This window comes from Lipotes vexillifer, unplaced genomic scaffold, assembly GCF_000442215.2.
Source record: "Lipotes vexillifer unplaced genomic scaffold, Lipotes_vexillifer_v1.1 scaffold308, whole genome shotgun sequence".
Classification (NCBI taxonomy): domain Eukaryota; kingdom Metazoa; phylum Chordata; class Mammalia; order Artiodactyla; family Lipotidae; genus Lipotes; species Lipotes vexillifer.
The window spans coordinates 3335369-3356788 of NW_006792985.1; the positions used below are offsets into that span (position 1 = coordinate 3335369).

At 47.2% G+C, this 21420-nt stretch overlaps 1 protein-coding gene across 2 annotated transcripts in view; it reads right to left on the reverse strand.

Moving 5' to 3' along the window:
• Positions 1-21420, reverse strand: part of PTK2B (protein tyrosine kinase 2 beta) — a 131341-nt gene that overhangs the window by 58940 nt on the left and 50981 nt on the right. For both annotated transcript variants that reach the window (XM_007466166.1, XM_007466167.1), the window contains one exon: positions 5667-5907. In XM_007466166.1, coding sequence (XP_007466228.1) covers positions 5667-5870 — 204 coding nt within the window. In that variant the 5' untranslated portion in view covers positions 5871-5907. Of the gene's footprint in view, positions 1-5666; positions 5908-21420 lie in introns of those variants that run through there.

Sequence of the window (21420 nt, forward strand, 5' to 3'; positions counted from 1 at the left end):
AGCGTCTACAAACAGGCCCAGAATAGCAAAGCAGTTCCTTGATGTCTGGACCAAGCTCTTTTGTCTTCTATGCTCTCACAGAATCTCTGTCTTCTTGTCAGAGCTCCTGCCTCCATTTGTAAAGGTTTATTCATTAGTGGGGGTCAGTGTCATTCATTAGTGTGAGCCCTTGAACTCAAAACCCATTGAAAGCGGGGAGTGCCTCTGGGTTTTGGGATTTGATGATACTTTCAGGTCATAACCAGCCTGGTGTCAGGTACTTTTCCCCATGGTATACATGTAACTCCAAGATCCACATCGCAGAATTGTTTGTGTTCTGTTTTTCTAGCTTTGTTTAAAGCCCAAGCTATCTTAATGACCTTGGACTCAATTTTATATGACACGGAACTAAGTTTCTGAAGAGCCTGAAATGCATCTTGTCAATGAACCATGCATACATAAGCACAGCTTCTGGGAGGAAGCATATTAATGGATTCAATCTGTCCAAACTCTTCAAACAGGTTGGGTAAATCTTGCCGCGTTGCTGTCTTGTCTACCCACAGAGTAGCACTACATACACTTAATGTTTTAGATCTAATTGGAGGCAATCCCTTCTTCTGTCGTTCTCTCTCCCTTTCTCTCGCTCTTCTTTCACTTGAGTATGAGCGTGATGATTTCCTTTTTCTTTCTCCAGAGCATTCCTTCTCCCTTTCAACACATACTTGTGAAATGGATGATGAAATTATTCAGGATTCCTTCATTAATGAACTTACCCATAGCCATGGCTTTAACCACTACCCAGAGGCTAAGAAGGTTCAGATGTCTCTCTCCAGCCCAGTTCTTTCCTCCAGAATCACATATCAAAAAGCCTACTCAACATTTTCACATATTTAATGTAACGTGAAAATGTTAGAGCATCCCAATTGCACTTGACAGGTCCGAAACTGAACCTGTGAGTTCCCCACTCCCCAACAAGTTTCTCCTAAGTGTTCTTCGTCTTGCGGAGTGGGACTCTGTCCACCTGAACTAGGGCTGCTGTTCTTTCTTCCTCTTTTTTTTGGCCATGCCGTGTGGCTTGAAGTATCTTAGTTCCCTGACCACGGATCAAACCCGGGCCCTCGGCAGTGAAAGCGTGCAGTCCTAACCACTGGACTGCCAGGGAATTCCCAGGGCTGTTGTTCTTGACACCTCCCTCTTCTTTATTCCTGCATCTCTGGTCCATCAGCAAAACCTTTCATTTTCCTCTCTTAAATTTTCTGGATTACAATCACTTCTCTCCATAGACCATGGTGGTTAAGAGTGCAGGCCCTGGAGGTAGAATGCCTGGGTTTGAAAACAGTCTCCACCACTTACTAGCAATTTGCTTAACTCTTCTGAACCTTGTTTCCTTAAATATAAAATGGAGATAATAACAGTATGTGCTTCATAGGGTTCTTCTGAGAAGTCGAGGAGATAATGCATATGATGTGCTTTCAAAAGGGTAGCTGCTATCATCACCACCACCACCACCATAAGCAGCACCACTATCATCATGGTCACTACCACCATCATCATCACCATCTCCACCATCATCATCATTGCTACCATCACCAACACCACCACCACCAACACTATCGACATTATCATCATCATCAATCCTTACCATCATCAGCATCATCACCATCACCATAAACATTACCATCATCATCACTACCATCACTATAAACACCATACCACCACCGCCACCATCACCACCATCATCAACAGCATCAACATTATTATCCTCACCATCATCATCACCATAAACATCGTCATTATCATCATCACCACCATCACCATAACACCATCACCATCACCACCACCACCACCACCACCATCGTCATCATCATCACCACCACCAACAACACCATCAACATTATCATCACCATCATGATCATCATCATCATCTCCGTGGCTACGACCCTAACCTAAGCTATCATCATCTCTTATCTGGATCACTCCAAAAGCCACCTAACATCTCCTCACATCCATTCTTGCCTTTACCAGTCTATTTTCCACTATGTAACCCAAGTGACCTTTTAAAAATGCAATCTCATATCACTCACATGTTTAAACTATATCAGTGGCTTCCCACGGAAGATGGGGTAAAATCCAAAATCAATAGCATGGTCTAGTCAACTTTGGACATCCTTTAGCCTCAAACCTGACATGTGTGTTGGTCACTTCAGGATCTTAGCACATGCTATTTCCTCTGCCGGTAACACTGTTCCTCTTGCCTTTTCCTCCTTCCTTCCCTTCGTAAATGGTAACATTCACTGTCTCCACTCTCCAACTGACTGCACAATGGCCTCTGCCCCCATCTCTTCACTGAAACTGACCAGTAAGAGATCATCATAGCACCTGTTGCTGAAGTCAATGAACCTATTTTTAGCCTTATCTGATTTGACCTTTCTGAGTGTCTGACACTGCTAACCACTCTTTCCTCAAAGTTTCCTCTGCTTCTGTCTCCTTCCTGTTCTCTTGGTTCTTTTCACCTTTCTCTGGATGATTCTTCTTTTTCCCTTCATTTGCTCCTCTTTACCAGCCACTTTTCGAGGTTGGTTTCCCAAGGTTTCCTAACTGGAACTCCTTCTCTTGCTCTGCTCATTCTCCATGGGTGATCCTACCTGTTCGCATGGTATCCATTGCAGCTCAGCTCCGGGCCCACATTCCTCTACAAGTGTGTTTCATAAACACTTCCAACACAACACATGTAAAGCTGAAATCTCAGAACACCCTTCCTTTCTCTGTTGGTATCTCAGTGAATGGCATCAATACCCATTCAGCTGCCCAAGCAAAAGCTTGAGTCGTCCTTGTCTCCCTCCTTTCTCTTCCTCCCTACCTCTAGTTAATCATCAAGTTCTGTTGACTCTGCCTATTTAGATGCACTCAGATCTGTTGACTTGTCTTTGTTCCCAATGCCACTTCCCTAGTTCATCATTTCCCGCCCACACTACGGCCACAGCTTCCTAATCCATCTCCCTTTCACCAGCTTTTCCTCTCTCCTACCCTTTTTGTACTTTGGTCAGAGTTTAGGAAAAATGGATCCCTAAATGATATCCTAGAGAACTGGTTGTCCAACTTTTAAGAGAAGGGTTTCTTAGGCAAATAAGAAATGGGTGACTTAAGAAAACATCACCTCTGTGGCTCTTTCTTGGTGACCCACCATGCATGACAGCATATTTAAGATTCTGAGAAGTCCTGTCACAAAGGAATTGGTTCAGGATTGTTTAACCAAGCATTTCCCAAACTTCTTTGACCATAAAAACCCTTCTCCAGCATGCACGTCTCAATATCTTGCAGGACACTACACACTGTTTCAAAATACAAATCTGATCATCTTACTTTATTTGAAAATATGACAGATAAGTGGATAAACACTAAAAGAAGATGATTTGAACTTTATTCTATGGGTGATTAGAAACCCTTGGAGATTCTTGAGCAGGGTAATGACCCACACAGTCAATAGCTTCCAATGATTGAGCTCCTGCCATATGCTGGATGCTTCCCATCTATCACCTCTGATCCTTACAACAAGGTGACAGGTGAGCATAATCCCCAAGTGAAGGGACTGAGCCAGGTTAGTTAAGTGTTGGGGCTAAGGCCATAAAACCAGTAAGGGTGGAGCAGTATCGGGCTCAAAGTCTAGGTGATTTGAAAGCCAAGGCTCTTTGCAATAAGCAGGTGACATGTTGCCTATAGGACAGATTGGAAACAGGCAAAATCACAAGGCTGGGACATAAACGCCTAGCAGGCTATCACTTCTTTCTTTGTTCTTTTTCCACCTCTGTTCTCACACCCCTCCAGGTAACGCCTCAAGAGCTAGCCATTCTTCTTAAGCTTGGGTCTCACTGCCCTTTCTGTAGGCTATTGTATTTTTTCCCCTTAGACACCTAGCAAGACATCAGACAGCTCCAGGAAAGCTTCTCCCCTGCTTCAGAGCTGTGTGTTTCTAATACCTGTCCAAATACAAATTCCTTAGCTTGATATTCTAGGCCCTCCCTTATTGGCCATCAAATTTCCTTTCTGATCTTGACTTTAGATACTTTTCTAAATATAACCCCTGCTCCAGCCTCCCTGGAGGCTCCCATGAGCAGCCTCCCTGCCTTTGTTCTTGCTGTCCCTTCCTCTTGGAAAGCCCCCCGCTCTCCTCAGCACTGCCTCTTCCAATCTACCAATCCTTTAGGGTCCCTTTTCACCATAATGCCACAGAACATGTCCTAATCTGGTCTAACCAGATGCTCTTTGGGTTTCAGCACAAAAAAGCAGGGAGGTGCTCTGAACATGGGAATCAGGTTGCCTTCTGAAAATTAAACTCGTAAACCCCACAGTAGATGGCATCAGCTATCTGCAAAGATGATACACCCAAAGGAAGACTCAAGAAGCAGACAGTTAAGGAGACATGAAAACATCCTCCTGGAGGAAGGTGCCCAGGGCTTGCTCTTGGGACACAACTGTACCTACAGATCTGGAACCATAAGATGTAAACAAGGCCCTAATCAAATCAGTTATAGGAAACAGAGGGAAGAACCAAACCATAATCAGTTGTGACAACTGGCTAAGACAGTGACCTAATCAATTACATTCTGCTCGGGTGTACTGAAGAACAGCGTGTGCTGTTACAGACAGAAGGCAGCCAAAGGGACAGACGTGGAGAGGCTGCTGCCAGCACCGAGCAGAAAAGACGCTGACTGAGTTTGGGGGATGCTGACTTCCAGGACAGGGAAGGATTAGTGATGAGAGGATTGGAGATGGTTCATCCAGCTTTCTCAGACCTGGGTAGTTTTCCCAAGGTTCTCCTGCTTCCTTTGTTCAAATTACAAACCCACTAAGCAAACTCTGGAGAATCGATTTGGCTTTCTTTTGCATCATCAGAAAGGAATATTCTGAGCGGTGGAAAGGGATATCCTCATTGTATCTACCTCATGGCATTGTGGGGAGGATTCGATGAGATAATGTAAAGGGATTGATTCAGGCATGTATATAGTAATTATTCAATAAACGTAGGCATTTAAAATCAATCAGTGTATTGTGACTCTGCTTCTGACGACAAGTTCTTACACGTTTGGCTAAAGAGAACTGGCTTCCTGGTGTCTAGGTGCCCTGATGACTGTGGGTACCTGGATTTGCAAAACAGATTCCGAGGCCCTGGGTGAAAGTGAACCAGCTGAAGTGAACCTGCCTCAGAAAGGGCCTGGCAACCATGCCCCTGGTCGAGGGCATCTCTAGTTCATTAGCATCCTCTAAACGCCTCACGGCTCCCTTCTGTAAGCACCCAGCACATGTCCTAAACCACTTTTGTTCTATTTTCAGTGCAGTCACTTGTGCATTCCAACTCCATGAGAGTGTAAACCCTCTGAGGGTGGGGGGAGCTTACATCCCTTGCAAAGCCTCAAATGTCATAAATATTGAATGAGTTGAAATGAGATAAACCAGCGCTTGAGCAAACGATCTGGGGTTCAAACAAAGGCTACACAATCTGTGCCTCAGGCTGCAGAGCCCTGGAGAGGAGGCCTGGAGCCACAGGCTGAGAACGTCCCTCCAGGGCCCCCAGCCCAGGTGGTGGATCCAGGAGAGCCTGCTAGGCTGAAGGAGGGATGCTCAGCTGCCCAGGAAGACGAGGGAGAGACAGACAAATGGGCGGAGAAGGCAGCACCCACCACACTCACCCGGATCTCGGTCTGCACAGTGCATTTAACTAGTTTGAAGTTCTTCCCGGGGTTGAAGCTGTTGCTATAGAAGCAGACCTTGAGGATCCGCACGTCTTCCTTTTCCACGTCTACTGGCACTGCCACCATGGGCTCTGGGGGGCCTTCAGGCCGACGTAACGTGCCCACCTTCACTCGGCTCAGGGTCTCAGAAACCCCGGACATCCTCTCAGACGGCAGCTAGGACCGGCACATCGCAGTCCTGCGGAGACAGCAGAGGGACAGCCCTGAAATGAGTGGTGTGGGCCCACATGCCTCATCCCCCAGGGACAGCACCCAACAAGCCCCGAGACCTGTGCAAAGCACACATCCACCCACTCCCGAAAACTCCCCTTAAAGGCATCCGGCTTCATGGATGGGGAAGCAGAAACACAAGTAAAGGAGCAGTCTGCCTAAACGTCCAGGTATCGACCTGGACCCGGAGCTCGCAGGCTGTGGGCTCTCTGCTGGAAGCCCCCTCTCGCCATCACTTTTCTCCTCCCACAGTGGCTCCCAGGCAAGGGGCCCACACGTTGCAAACGCAGCTCGGAGAGGAGGCGGCCCCAGCCTGGTTCCAAGGCACAGCTGAGCAGAAAAAGCGAAGAGCGAGACAGTAGAAAATAGCAGGAGAGAAACAGGGACAAGGGGAGAGAAGCCGAGGAGGAATCGAAGTGGAGAATGGGTGGCCCGGAGGGCACTGGAATGGGAAAGACAGGCAAGGGCCCAGGCTGGGGGGCCAGCCTAGCAGCTGAGGGCTCCGCCCACCCGCACCTGCAGCCGCCAACCTGGGCTTCCAGGGCGCGAAGCCTCAGTCCCACGGGAAGTCAGCTCCCAGAGCATCACGCACCGCATACAGAGGGACAGCACCCCGGCAGCCCAATCTGCGAGGTCTTTCTGCGGCGGGGCGAAGGGGTGGGGCTGGGCCTCCAGACCCAGCCCAGTTCTGATGACAGTTTGGTTGACATCTACATAGACTGTAAGAATCCTAGGGGTCTTCAGATCACCCCAAATCTCAGCCAGATTGGTCCCGGCCTCTTGATCCCACAACAATCAGCTCTGTAGGGTTTATTCCCACTGGTCTAAAGCAGAAATACCCAAAGGAAGCAATGGAAGTTCTAGCTCCAGACTGGAGGTGTCGATCTTGGCTCCACATTAGGAGCCCCTGGGAAGCTGTCAAGAAAGTCTAAATGCAGACCCTGGGCCCAGAGATTGCCACTGAGGTTGTCCGTGGGAGGCCTGGCATTGGTATTTTTCAATTTCTAAGGATGTTTCTAACATTCAGGCTGGGTTGAGAACCTCTTCTAGACTAAGCTTAGCCCTCATATGGAACCCATTCTTACAGAAGCATCTCTCCCTTCTAACAGGAGACTGTGACTTTAGGCGGACATTCCTCAGACTGCGAGTTGGGGGCCGAAGGCCGGAGTTGGCCAAGTTACAACACAAATGGGACAAATGAACTTATTTACAAAACAGAAATAGAGTCACAGATGTAGAAAACAAACTCATGGTTACCAAGAGGGAAAAGGGGGGGAGGGATAAACTGGGAGATTGGAATTGACATATACACAACAACTACATATAAAACAGGTTAACTATTAAGCCCAGGGAACTCTACTCAATACTCTGTAATGACCTCTATGGGAAAAGAATCTAAAAAAGACTGGATATATGTATATGTATAACTGATTCATTTTGCTGTTCGGCAGAAACTAACACAACATTGCAAATCAACTAGACTCCAATACAAATTAAAAAAATACAAATGTGGAGGCAAATATTTTAGATGTGGAAGCAAAGTCTATGTTCATTCAATCACACTGCTGGGCACTAGAAGGGAAACATAGACAGTCACTAGCTGCAAGGAGTCATTCCTTTAAAAAGCCAGTGTGTATTATGAAGACATGAAAGAGATGCTATGAGGACAAGGAAAGAAGCAGGACATGTCCCTTCCGTCTGGGCGGGCAGACAAGGAGCAGAGCGCCAGCCTGAGTCCACCTGGGCAGGCAGAATTTGGGACAAGACAGATGGAGAAAAGACTGCCCATTTCTGCTTTATTTTAGAGACTAGTATGTGTATTCTAGAAGCATCCATGCCTTTTTTCAATGTCTACTGGACCTGTCCCGTGTGCCAGTCCTCTGCTATGTACTGGGTGTGTGTCTCGGTTTCCCCAGACCTTCAATAAGGAAACCAGGGAGGTAGCTTGAGAGGCAACCCCAGGAAGCCTACCAGGGAGTGGGACGTGTGGGACAGGGAAAGGAAGGCAGCCTGTTATCAATGGAGCGATCGCTTGGACAACTGCAGAGGAACCCTGCTGGGAGCCCTGGGAGCGAGGACAGAACACACACTGCAGAGCCACTCCAGCCAGGGAGGGAGGGGGCCACGCCACTTCTTAACAGCCATTGTCCCAGCATTTCCGGCCAGTTCTGCACGAGGGCAGAGTGGACTCAGAGCCAGAGGAAGTCCCCAGGCAAAAAGATGCAGATGCTGGCAGGTAAAAGTAAGCAGAATACTGAAATGGCAAGGCCCAAGGGGACATCAGAAGGGACCATGACAAATCTGCTATAGGATGTGAAAAAGAGGGAAGGATGTCTTGCCCCTAAAGAGCATACACTCTAGTCATACAGACAAACCGCATATGTATACCACCATCAATAACACACACACACGTCTGGTCCTAGATTCAGGACCTCCTGTGTCTACTGAGCCAGGGGCCCCATGACCCCAGGGCATCTGTCTGTATAAACTAATTTCCAGGCAGGGGTCTCATGACACAGTTTTGTGAAACAGGCATCTGGGTAGGAAGGAAATGGAGTAGCATATGGTGTCTGTCCCCAGGGACTAGATCATGCCAATGGAAGCCCAAGGGGCCTACACACCAAAGACCATTTGGAAAATAGGGGTGCAAGCAGTGTCATCATGCTGTTGGCCAGTGGGAACGTGGACTCAGAGCTGGAAGGAGGCCGTTATACCCACAACTGCAGGTCACACCATGTGGCTTCTGGACATCCACAGTGAAGGGGATGGGGTGCCATTCAGAAGATACCCCCCAGCCCAGGCAGCATTCCCACCCAAAGGGTACTGGTGCTGGTGAGCACACAGAGACACCCTGGGGACTCCCTGAAATACTAGGGGGGAGTTTGAAAGAGAACAGTTGAGTAGGAATAATATGTCAGTAAAATACAGGAGATCTGGCTGGTACGATCTTGGAAGCTCCACTTTCACATGTGATGTGTGTCACTGGCTGAAGAGAAGAGCGAAGGAGAGAAGCCCTCTCTGAAAGGCAGAGCCCAGTATCAGAGGCAGAGCAAGTCAGAAAGCTTCGCCAGGACAGAGGTCAGGGCAGAGTCTGCAGGGGGAGGGGGTCAGGCACCCACGGTGCTTTTAACCTTGCAGTTACAGCCAGTGGTGCAATGAGATGCGGTGCTTTTAAACTTGAGGGGCCAAGAGGATGTAAACATGTAATGAGGATGTGGGGCAACAGGAATGCTCATTTATCGCTGGTGCAAACTTTGGAAGACAGTTGTATGGTTTCTTACAAAACTAAACAGACTCTTACATGATTTATCAGTCGTGCTCCTTGGTATTTACCCAAAGGAGCTGAAAACTTATGTCCACATGAAAACCTGCACATGGATGTTTATAGCAACTTTATTCATAATTGCCGAAACTTAGACGCAATCAAGATGTCCTTCAGTAGGCGAACAGATAAATAAGCTATGGTACATCCAGACAGTGGAATATTTTTTCGTTTGTTTAATAAACTTTTTATTTTAAACGAGTTTTAGATTTACAGAAAAGTTGCAAAGGTAATACAGAGAGTTCTCATATACCCCTCACTCAGTTTCCCCTATTCTTAATATCTTACCTTACTATGGTACACCCAGACGACGGAATATGATTCAATGCCCAAAAGATATGCTCTAGCAAGCCCTGAAAAGGCATGGAGGAACCTTAAATGCCTATGACTAAATGAAAGGAGCCAATCTGAAAAGGCTACAGAGTGTATGGTTTCAACTATATGACATTCTGGAAAAGGCAAAACTATGGAGACAGTAAAAAGATCAGTGGTTGCCCGGGGTTGGGGGAAAGGAGAGATGAATCAGAGGAGCCTGGAGGATTTTGAGGGCAGTGAAAATACTCTCCATGATATTATAGTGATGGATACATGTCATCATACATTTGTCGGAACTCATGGAACGCACAACACCGACACTGAACCCTGATGTAAACTATGGACTTTTGGTGATAGTAATGCACCACTGTAGGTTCAAAAAATGTGATGATGAGAAACCACAGCCTGATAGTTGACTCCCCTTTCCCAGCGTGACTGGGCGGTGCCTGGCCCACGCAGGAGCCAGCCCCCACCAGACCCTGATCAAAGAGAAGTATTCATATTCTACACCCAACCTAGACTGATACGTTGGCCATCACCAACACACTCGGATGACACTGGTTTCTTATCGTCATCAGTTTTTTCCTGGCCTTTGGTTCAGGGGCCATCATTCATAGCAGTCAGCGTGGCTCCCGTTGAAATATTTTCGCAAAGTCATTTCAGTCACCTGGGATCTACCTTTGCCTTCAGGCCAATGCAGTCCCTCAGGTCTGCCTTCAGTCCTTTGTAGTGGTAGCCCTGGGCTATCTATTCCAAAAACAATTGCAATTAAAAGACTTTAGAAGAAACATATGTGTTTTGCACAACAATCCTGGGAGATGTGCAGAGATGATTATGACCATTTTACAAATGAGAAAACATACTCAAGAAATTTTAAGCCATCTGGTCAAGGTTCATGCTTGTTGAGTAGCAAACTCGGATCCCAAAGCAGATTTGAGTCCAAGTTCAAAGTTTTTCCCACCTTCCCATCTGCCTTCGAAGAAAGTAGTATCTCTTGATACCACAGACGTGGGCACAAACTCCATGCAAGAAGAAATGTGTCAACCCAGCATGTAACACCCCAGTCTGTGAAGAATCTAGAGTCCTCCTGGCTTAGACAGCATCACCCCTCCCCAAGCTAGGACTTGGTCATGAGAGGTCTTGGAGGTGTTTGGCCGAAAGACCTCAGCCCAGGAAGGTGGTGCCCACATCTCTGCTGACACGTGGCAACTCCCTCAAGGGCATCCAAAACTCCCAACTGTCAGTACAGATCTGCAGTGAACTGCCAAGGGGTCCCCCAAAACTCTCTGAAGCAGAGAAACTGAAAGGTGTTATATACGGAAAGCCTCAGTCACCTGCCTTGGGGGTCTTGGAGAACACAGCCCTCAACGTCACGCATGGTCTTCTCTCCAGGCCCACCATGGCTGATTTCAAGCTACCAACGTATGGCACTGGGTGCAGTTAGGAAGACATGAGAACGACCTGCTGACTCTAGCTCCTGTTTCTGGACAACAGAACTTGCCTGTTCCTCCAGACTTTGCCTGATTACTGGAATTTCTCATCAGTAGCTTGTCTCTGGATTTTGTTGATCACAAAATCCTCTGACTCTAAGTGTGTGAGCCAAGACCCCTGCTCCTTCCTGCAGTCCAGACCTGGACCCCAGCCTGGCAATCCTTCCTCCCTGCATCCTGGCCTGCCCTAGACCCTATGGGTACTGTCAGAGGAGAGACCGTCCCACGGCACTGGAGAAAACCCTGGCTCAGAGCCACCGTGGGCTCCAGCTGTCTCCCAACCCCCAGATCTGCCCAAGGCAAAGCCAAAGAATAACAAACACAAGGAAATGGGCTCAAATTAAAACAGGAAAAGTTTTGATTGGCTATAAGAACGTCTTGGCCAAGACCTGCCAAGGGTACTAAGGGAAGCTGTACAATCTCTGAGTCCCTGAAGTCTTCAGGAAGAAAATAAATGACACTCTTCCTGAACGGCAAGACATTCACCTGCCTGAAGGCGGAGGGGACACTGAAGCAGGACTGAAGTCCCTTCAGATCCTCTGGGTTGTCACTGTCCCCAGGGCTGTGTTCCTGGTGTGGGGAAGATGTCAGGGTTATAGGGATCAACATCACAGAAAAATACACTCTTTTTCTTGAAGACACTGCAAGGTAATGTTACGTCTTATTGAACACATACTGTGTGCCAGGGAGTTTATGTAAGTAACCTCTAATTCTCTAGGAGGATTCTGCAGGATAGGTAATGTTAGAGAGGTCTAGCGAGGTGACTGTCCAGAGCATACAACTGGTAAGCGGCAGAGAGTTAAGGCCACCATGTTGCCGATGGCGAGAGGGCTGCTGGTGTCACGTCCTGCCACCATGCTTAGGACTTAGTGTCCGGCTCTGCCACCAACTAGCTCTGATGCCTTGAGACGTCAAGCTGGGATGGGACAGAGTTCCCAAACAGCAGTTAGCAGGTGGATGATGGCCTTTGGTGATGTTTTGCCATGTCCATGGCAAAATGAGAAAAATAAGAACACTGTAAAGAATCCATCATAAAGCTCTCAAATGTATTCCATTTGAGAGGCAGTCTTTTATTCTAACTTTGTCTTTCCACCTTTTTTTTTTTGGTTTTTCAATGTTAATTCATTTATGAAACGACAACGATAGCCTTTACCAATTGGCCTCGAAGATTGGCCTCTTCGGGAACCAGACTTGAGAGTGACGCTGGGAGTTCCAAGGGTAAAAGGCAATGTCTTGAGGAATGAAAGTTCTGCCCATGACTTCAGGGAGCACAGAAAGGGCACTGTTCGTCAGGAAGGTGGCACGATGTCAGGGAGAAGGCGCACATATCTGACTCATTCCAACCTGGGTTTAAAACTCATGTCCTCGGGGCTGCCATGCTGCAGAAGTCCAGGCCGTTACTCACGAAGGATCTCAGAGCTATAGGCAACGTGGTGGCCTTGTGTCTGCCACTTACCAGCTGTGTGATCTGGACAAGGTCACCTCTCTAGACCTCAGTTTCCTCTCTTGGGATAGGAGGCTAACATTACCTAACCTGCAGAACTTTCTGGAAAATCAGAGATTACCTATGTAAACTCCCTGGCACATGTATTTTTAAAATGCCTGTGACTTGGCAGAAGAAAGAACCAGAAACCCAATACCAGTGCCCACTTAAAAAAATTAAACTGGCCCAGTAAGTCGAGGCTCAGGGGGTGGTGGCAGCCCCTCCTGTCTCCAGGGCTCTGAGGCTGCCTTTCCTCCAAGACCCACCTTCTCCACCTGCCTGGGCACCTGGAAAGAACACCTCTACCTCCTGCTCTCTGCTCACATGGAGGGCCGCCGTCCGTCCTGCGAACCCACAGAAGCGTGGACCGAGGCCACACAGGACACAGTCGAAACGCCAGCCCTTTGGATCCAGCAGAAGCCAGAATGTCATGAGACACACATTTTATTTCCACTCTGTCTCTGAGTCACTTCCTCTTGCTGTTTCCCCATCAACAAAATGGGGAACACATGCCTTTCCTCTGCAAAGGCCTGCTGAGAGCAGCCACTTAACGAATTGGCAATGACCTTTCCGTCTTGGGGAGCCAGGCCTGCGTGTCTGGGAAGCTGGGCCCTACTGTCTCCACGCAGCGCTCCCTCCCCAGCCCCGAGCCCTTTCAAACCCCAGTTCCCATGAGGGCCAGCATTCTGCCCGCTCCAGGGCCACCCAGTCCATCACTTGGTTAATCCCTTCCCCTCCTCTCCGAGCGTCCCTCCCCATTACCTTGCAAAGGAAGGGGCCAGGAAGGTTGTGATTAGCACCAGCTATAATTCATTGTAATTCAAAAAAACCTTTATTGAGAGTCTCCCACGTTTTCGGCTCGCCACCCCCGCACACACGACCCACTCCAGATCATTCTGTTGCCAGCACTTTGCGACCCAGAGGTCACCTGACTCGTAGCTGGCTCTCAGGACGCTGGGATGGGGGCGACAGAGACGCATTACCTGTCCTTCCTTGTTAACAGAACCTCTGTTCTCCCACTGGTTCAAGGACTTTGATCCCTGCAGCTGGGCAGAGTTTTCTTACCTCCTGTGTGACTCGTGAGCGCCGCTAGCTCCCCAGCCCTTCAAGAAATCCCACTCACCTTGGTCCTAGTCGGCCAGCTCATGAGTGATTCCGACTGGCCCGTTTTTCTCCCCCCTCCCCGCCCCCCGCCGCCTTTCTTCTTTTCCCTCTTCCCCCACCCCTCCTCTCTCTCTCTCTCTCTCTCTCTCTCTCTCTCTCTGCCTTGCTATGTTTCAGGAGACACACCAGACTCCGGAGGTATGAAGATAAACAAAAGTGGGAAGAGGGTCCCCGTCCAGCAGAGACTCACAATACCGTAAAAAGGAAAAGGATTAGAGCAAAGCAGCCACCATATGATATGGGATCTAATAGGGGTCTCTGCTGGGTATTAGTTGATCACAGGAGAGGACTTGCCTCTGGGGCCCCTGGATCTCAGGAAAAGGTGACACAGCAAGCTCGGGAAATCACGTGCTATGATATAGGACTGGTCAGGAGGGTGTTGAAGGGTTGCTGGGAAGTGAGAGGAGATGGTGACAATATAAGACCCCATGGAGAAGCAGATTTTCAGGTAAAAAATATAATTTTGGCCATAGGATGAAGCCAGGCACGAGCTAGGAGGCAGAAGAGTGGCTCACATAAGGCCTTGGCATGAGTTTCACCAGTAATCCAGGGCAAAGATGGCCTGATCTGCAGCATTTGCCGGTTTCTCTTGTGTCAATACTTCCGTCATCGCTGATTTCAAGCTACCAACATGATCTCACTGACAGCAGACTTGGGGAGAAATGCGTGTTGTGAGAGCTGATTCCAGCACCGCACGGCCTGAACAGTGAGTGACCGGGGAGTAGGATGGGGGCAGATTCTACAGTCACTTGCTTCAAGCCTGCCTCTGACCCTTGATGTTGTCTGGTCCCGGCAGTGGTATCGCCACCCAGCACTTCAAGATAGCAATCTACAAGGTGCACGGCAGCACAGAATTTTAAGATGCGCTCCTTCCTCCCAGGAGCTCCTGTTACTTTCCAAGTTCCTAAAAAGTTGTAATTTTCAAAGCCACACTCTGTCCTCGTTAAGCTCAAACTAAATTCTTCTCTGCTTCGAGTCCCAATCTCATCCTCTTCCTTCTCTCCCAGCCTGCAGCTCCAGCAAATCCCATTTGCCTCTCTGCGTGCGATACAGAATTGGCTGTTGGGCTGGGAAATTCGGTACCATAATGAATCAACGCTACAGTTGAGTATTTTGAATTCTTCTCCATTTTCTTGAGAGGAAGATGAGGAGGCCAAGTGACAAGGAGGTGAATTCATAACTGGCCAAATGGTTTTTCCCAAGAACTGCTGATCAAGTGTCTGTATTAACCTGAGGACCGATGGCTTTTTGAATGGGTCCTTGTTCGCGCCTCTTTATTTGGCATTTAGGAGTTTGTGGTTATCAGACAAAAAGCACCATGTCGAGCACAGGATTAGGGGAGATTGTGACTCTGGTTGAAGACCACAAAGGGCCCCTGACATCTGCACAGGCTGGCCAGACACGCCAAGGGGAACAGAATGCAGCCAGTGAAATGGGATAAATGCGAAGTTCTTCACATACACTTAAAAAGAAAAAGAAATCTTCCCCAGGCTGGGATGAGGAAGATGTGGTTTAGCAACAGTATGGATTTAAAAAATAGGGTTTAAGCTGTGAACTCACTGTTAGTCACTATGAAATAGCTGCCAAGAAGTTAACGTGGTTTTAGGGTTACTAGAAAATCCCTAAAATAAGGACAGTGATTCCCCCCGGGGCATGGAGACAACTGCATCTACAGAACTGGTGGCCCACAGCCCCGAGTTTTGAGAGACTGTGTTCTATGGTGAACATCCCAGGACTTTCAGAGCGTGGGGAGCCTGGGAGGCAGACCCTTAGGCTAAAGGGAGATGGGAGTCCTGGGAAATGAGGACGGGACTGTTGGTTTCAATTGGCTGCAGGGCTGCCATGCAAGAGATGGACCCCACTCCTTCATCCAAGTCAAGGTTTTAAAAAAAGTGCAACAGACTTTTTTTGCAAAACTACAATAAGATATCACCTCACACCAGTCAAAACGGCTATCATTGAAAAATCCGCAAACTATACATGCTGGAGAGGGTGTGGAGAGAAGGGAACCCTCCTACACTGTTGGTGGGAATGTCAACCGGTACAACCACTATGGAGAACAGTATGGAAGTTCCTTTAAAAACTAAAAATAGAGCTACCATATGACCCTGAAATCCCACTCCTGGGCATATATCCAGAGAAAGCTATGGTTCGAAAGGATACGTGCACCCTAATGTTCACTGCAGCACTGTTTACAATAGCCAAGACATGGAAGCAACCTAAATGTCCATCGACAGAGGAATGGATAAAGAAGATGTGGTACATATACACAATGGAATACTACTCAGACATTGAAAAGAATGAAATAATGCCAGTTGCAGCAACATGGATGGACCTAGAGATTGTCACACTGAGTGAAGTAAGTCAGACAGAGAAAGAGAAATATCGTATGATATCCCTCATATGTGGAATCTAAAAAGAAATGATACACATCAACTTATTTACAAAACAGAAACAGACTCACAGACTTAGAGAACGAACTTATGGTTACCAGGGGGAAGGGTGGAAGGAAGGGATGGTCAGGGAGTTTGGGATTGACATGTACACACTGCTATATTTAAAACGGATAACTAGGGGCTTCCCTGGTGGCGCAGTGGTTAAGAATCTGCCTGCCAATGCAGGGGACACAGGTTCGAGCCCTTGTCCAGGAAGATCCCACATGTCGCGGAGCAACTAAGCCCGTGCGCCACAACTACTGGGCCTGCACTCTAGAGCCTGCGAGCCACAACTACTGAGCCTATGTGCCACAACTACTGAAGTCTGTGCGCCTAGAGCCCGTGCTCCACAACAAGAGAAGCCACCACAATGAGAAGCCCGTGCACCACAACAAAGAGGAGCCCCCGCTCGCTGCAACTAGAGAAAGCCCGCGTGCAGCAACGAAGACCCAACGCAGCCAATAAATAAAATTTTAAAAAAAAATAAATAAATAAAATGGATAACCAACAAGGACCTACTGTATAGCACGGGGAACCCTGCTCAATGTTATACAGCAGCCTGGATGGGAGGGGAGTCTGGGAGAATGAATACATGTATACGTATGACTGGATCGCTTTGCTGTGCACCTGTATAAAATAAAAAGTTTTAAAAAACGATATAAAAAGGGGCTTCCCTGGTGGCGCAGTGGTTGAGAGTCCGCCTGCCGATGCAGGGGACACGGGTTCGTGCCCCGGTCTGGGAAGATCCCACATGCCGCCGAGCGGCTAAGCCCGTGAGCCATGGCCGCTGAGCCTGCGCGTCCGGAGCCTGTGCTCCACAACGGGAGAGGCCACAGCAGTGAGAGGCCCACGTACCGCAAAAAAAATAAAAATAAAAATAAAATAAAAAAAGAGCAGTGGTCTTTACATGCGCAGAACACCCACCGTGCACCCCTTTCTAGAGTGTTTGCACCCTCGCTATCTTGCTACTATCTCCCAAGGCTGACGCCACTCCCATCTGGAGGATGAGGAAAAGTGACCAAGCACTTTGCCTGGGGTCACTTTTCTTAAGTGGCAGAGTCAGGACCAGCACTCAGATTTCCCATTTTAGCCCAACAAACACAGCCCACAGCCCAAGTCCCACCACTAGGGGCTTTGTCTCCGCACAGCAAGGTGGTTCCAGATGAACACTGCTTCTCTGATATGGCCCCAGAATTCTGCTCACACAAAAACTTGCACATAAACATCAGTTTCCAGCCCTGCAGCGCTAAAAGGAATACTGGCCTTTTATATATTAATATGTGTAATAATCATGACGGTGTGGAATTTTGTTATCTTTGACGATACATTTAATAAACAGAAAAAAAATTGACAATGAAATGAAAACTCAAGTACTTTTTTTTTTCAACCAGAAAGTACAAAGCCAGGTCTGACAGTAGAGGTATAGTCCCCTCATCCAGTACCACCTTAAAAACAACCAAAACATCCTCCTGAACAAGCTTCTCCACCTACCAACCCCCAATCTGCTACTCTTTGCAACTCCAGTAGACACTACAAATTTGCTTTCTGTAAACAGATACTCAAACCATTAAGTATGACGGTGTCCCCAATCTGTACACTGCAGTGATCAGCTTTCACTTTAGTGTAAATTTAGATGCTCCGTCCAGCAAACAGGATGCCACCTGTGTGTGAAAAGACTTGGGAAAATTAAAAATAGATGGGAAAATCCTCAGCAGTTAAAAGTGCTAATAAAAACCACTTTGAGGTATCACTACAAACCTTTCAAACAGCCAAGATACCTGGAGAAAAATAATAAAATCTTATGTTTATGGGCTTGAAATGAAACTGGTACAATTGCCTGTTGATTCAGAACCAGCTTCCTGAAGAGCAAGCTAGTTGAATAGAAAACGACTCACGTGGGGCAGAAGACCTAGATAGACATTCCTCCAAAGAAGACATACGGATGGCCAACAGGCCCATGAAAAGATGCTCAACATCACTAATAGAGAAATGCAAATCAAAACTACAATGAGGTATCACCTCACACCGGTCAGGATGGCCATCATCAAAAAATCTACAAACAATAATTGCTGGAGAGGGTGTGGAGAAAAGGGAACCCTCCTACACTGTTGGGGGGAATGTAAATTGATACAGCCACTATGGAGAACAGTAAGGAGGTTCCTTAAAAAACTAAAAATAGAGTTACCATATGATCCAGCAATCCCACTCCCTGGCATATATCCAGAAGAGAGAAAAACTGTAATTCGAAAAGGCACATGCACCCCAATGTTCACAGCAACACTATTTACAATAGCCAAGACGTGGAAGCAACCTAAGTGTCCGTCGACAGATAAATGGATAAAGATGTGGTACATATATACACAATGGAATACTACTCAGCCATAAAAAAGAATGAAATAATGCCATCTGCAACAACATGCATGGACCTAGAGATTATTGTACTAAGTGAAGTAAGTCAGACAGAGAAAGACAAGTACCATATGATATCACTTATATGTGCAATCTAAAAAACAGTGCAAATGAATTTATCTACAAAACAGAAACAGACTCACAGACATAGAAAACAAACTTACGGGTACCAAAGGGGAAAGGCGGGGAGGGGGGGATAAATTAGGAGTTTGGGATTAAGAGATACACAGTACTATATATAAAACAGATAAACAACAAGGATTTACTGTATAGCACATAGAATATAGCACATTGAATATAGAACTATATTCAATATCCTGTAATAACTTATAATGGAAAAGAATCTGAAAAAAATTCACACACACACACACACACACACACACACACACATATGTCTATAACTGAATTACTTTGCTGTACACCAGAAACAAATACAACACTGTAAATCAACTACACTTCAATAAAAAACAAACAACTCACATGTATTGACTTGGCCACCCAACTGTGGGAAATGCACACCCCACATATCTAAAAAGGAAGCAAGGATCACATGCACAAAGATGTTCATAGCTGTACTATTTAAAATAGAGAGAAAGTGAAATCAGAACAAAATGCTCAGGGAAATGCTGAGGGGGGAAATTCTAAGCAATATCATTAATGATACTAATGATTAAAAACATGAACAGTGGTGATTCATGAAAATATTTATATTAAAAATGTTAAGTGACAGGGAATGAGGTTCACATACTGATTATAACTACGTAAAAATGCACGTACGTTTAGAATTACATACAGTTAATAGACCTTAAGTTTTGCTGTTATGTTGGTTAAATATGTATAAACATTAAGTGGCTTCCACAAGGCCAGATGCTGGCCCTCTTTCTCCTTTCAAACTCTAGCTCCTCCTCTGACAGCCTGACTTTCTTACTTTCTGCACGCTCCACGTAGCCCAGAGTGGCCAATCTTCTTACCCCAGAGTTAGGCTCGAGAGCAAATAGGCCCCAAATCTAGATGTCAGGACTTCCCTGGCGGTCCAGTGGTTAAGACTCCACGCTTCCGCTGCAGGGGGCGCGGGTTCGATCCCTGGTCAGGGAACTAAGGTCCCGCAGGCCACCTGGCCAAACAGGAAAATAAATAAATAAATAAAAATAGGAATTGGGGTGAATAAGGCAGAGAGAAAGCTCAATAAAATCTGTCAAGAGAACCTGGGACTACAGGAAGTTATCCTTAACCCTAGACAGTCCTCCAAGAGACCAGAGCACCTGCCAAGGCCTGGGGGGTCTTTGCCACGCTGTGACCTTGATTCCGTCTCCAGCCCTGAGCCCCTGAGCCCGTGTCCCCTTCCTTTCTCCTCCCCTACACGCCTGCAGCAGGCTCACTTCTGAGAACTGACAGTGGTTAACCTAGAGCCCGTCTAATCCTAAGAAGAAATTGAAAAGGTAGGTACTGTTAATCACCCATCTCAAGGATGGGGCAGCTGAGGCTGAGCAAAATGACTTCCTGAAGATCACAGGGCAGGTAGAGACCAGACTGGGATTCCCATGTTGTCCCGAGGGCTCCGGGTGTGGGCTCTTTACTGCCACACCCTGCAGTAATGGGTCCGGGACTGCCAGAGAAGGCCTCCGCCCACAGACAACCCCAGGGCTCTGGATTCTAATGGTGAGAACAGTGGACTATTTGACCTGATACATCACCCCTAACAGCACTTGGACTCGGCCTTCCTCACCTGGCTGTGGGTATACGTGTTAATACACGTATAGACAAAGATTCTCTCCATGACCAAACTTCAGTCAGGCTCCTCTGAGCCCTCTGCTCTACTAGGCCTGGACGTCGGCTTCCACCTCTGTCTTTGTAGAGTCCCAGCTTTAGCAAGAATCCCACTAAGTGGGTTTAGCCAGAATTCCCCACCTTCTATTGCTGCCCATCCCCATCCCCCAGGTAACATCTGGTCACTGTAGCCTGTCTTCAGCAAGAATCCTGCTAGGTGAACTTAGAAAAGGAAAACCCTGCCCTCTCACCCTGTCCATCCACTGGCCACCCCACCAGCACCACCACCCTGGTCCTTGGCAATCGTTTCCACTTTTCCTTGTTTTATTTCAGTTTCTTTCCCCTACTGCAAAACTCCACTATAGCAGTTTCCCTGAATAAAGCCTGCCTGACCATTCTTTAGCAAGTATCTGAATAATTTTGCTTTAACAATATATACGTATGTATACGTATATATATCCCAAGCCTTAGCCCTGTCTTCGTCTCCATGAATGGAGACCTCTGGGCTGAGGCCCAGTCATCTGTATTTTTTAATCGCATCCCAGGCGATTCTGATACGTACCAGTGAGGGTGCAGGACAGCTGGTTTGACCCGTGTCTTGCTGGTGAGCACTGAGTTTCAGAGAGACTAAAATGCAAGGACTCTCGGCTGGAACCCCGGTCTCCCCATTCCCAGGCTGCAGGCTCCCACTGGCAGGGTGGAGTCTGACAAACACTTGGTGCAGTGACAGACCTCAGTGAGTTACGATTCTTAAGTGTGGGACCTTCCTGGCTGTCTCTGAGACTGAGTCCAGAGCACAGTGGTGGTTTCTGTTTTAGTTTCTTACTGTTACCCAAGCCTATTATTGAGAAATGGACAGAAAGAGCAGAAATAGGTGGCTTTAATTATTCAGAGCTCAGAAAAATCAAAAAATTGGGGGGAACTCTGGCCTTTTAAAACTCTAGCCACAGTAGTTCCAAGGGAAGGAAAACCTGAGTACGGTGGCAAGAAATCCCCCAGCTTGTAGCTCTTCTCTCACAATGTTCTCAACCATTTCTCAAAGTGTGGTAGGGATTTTTTCTCCCCTGGTTAGAAAAACAAAATAAAATACAAAGGG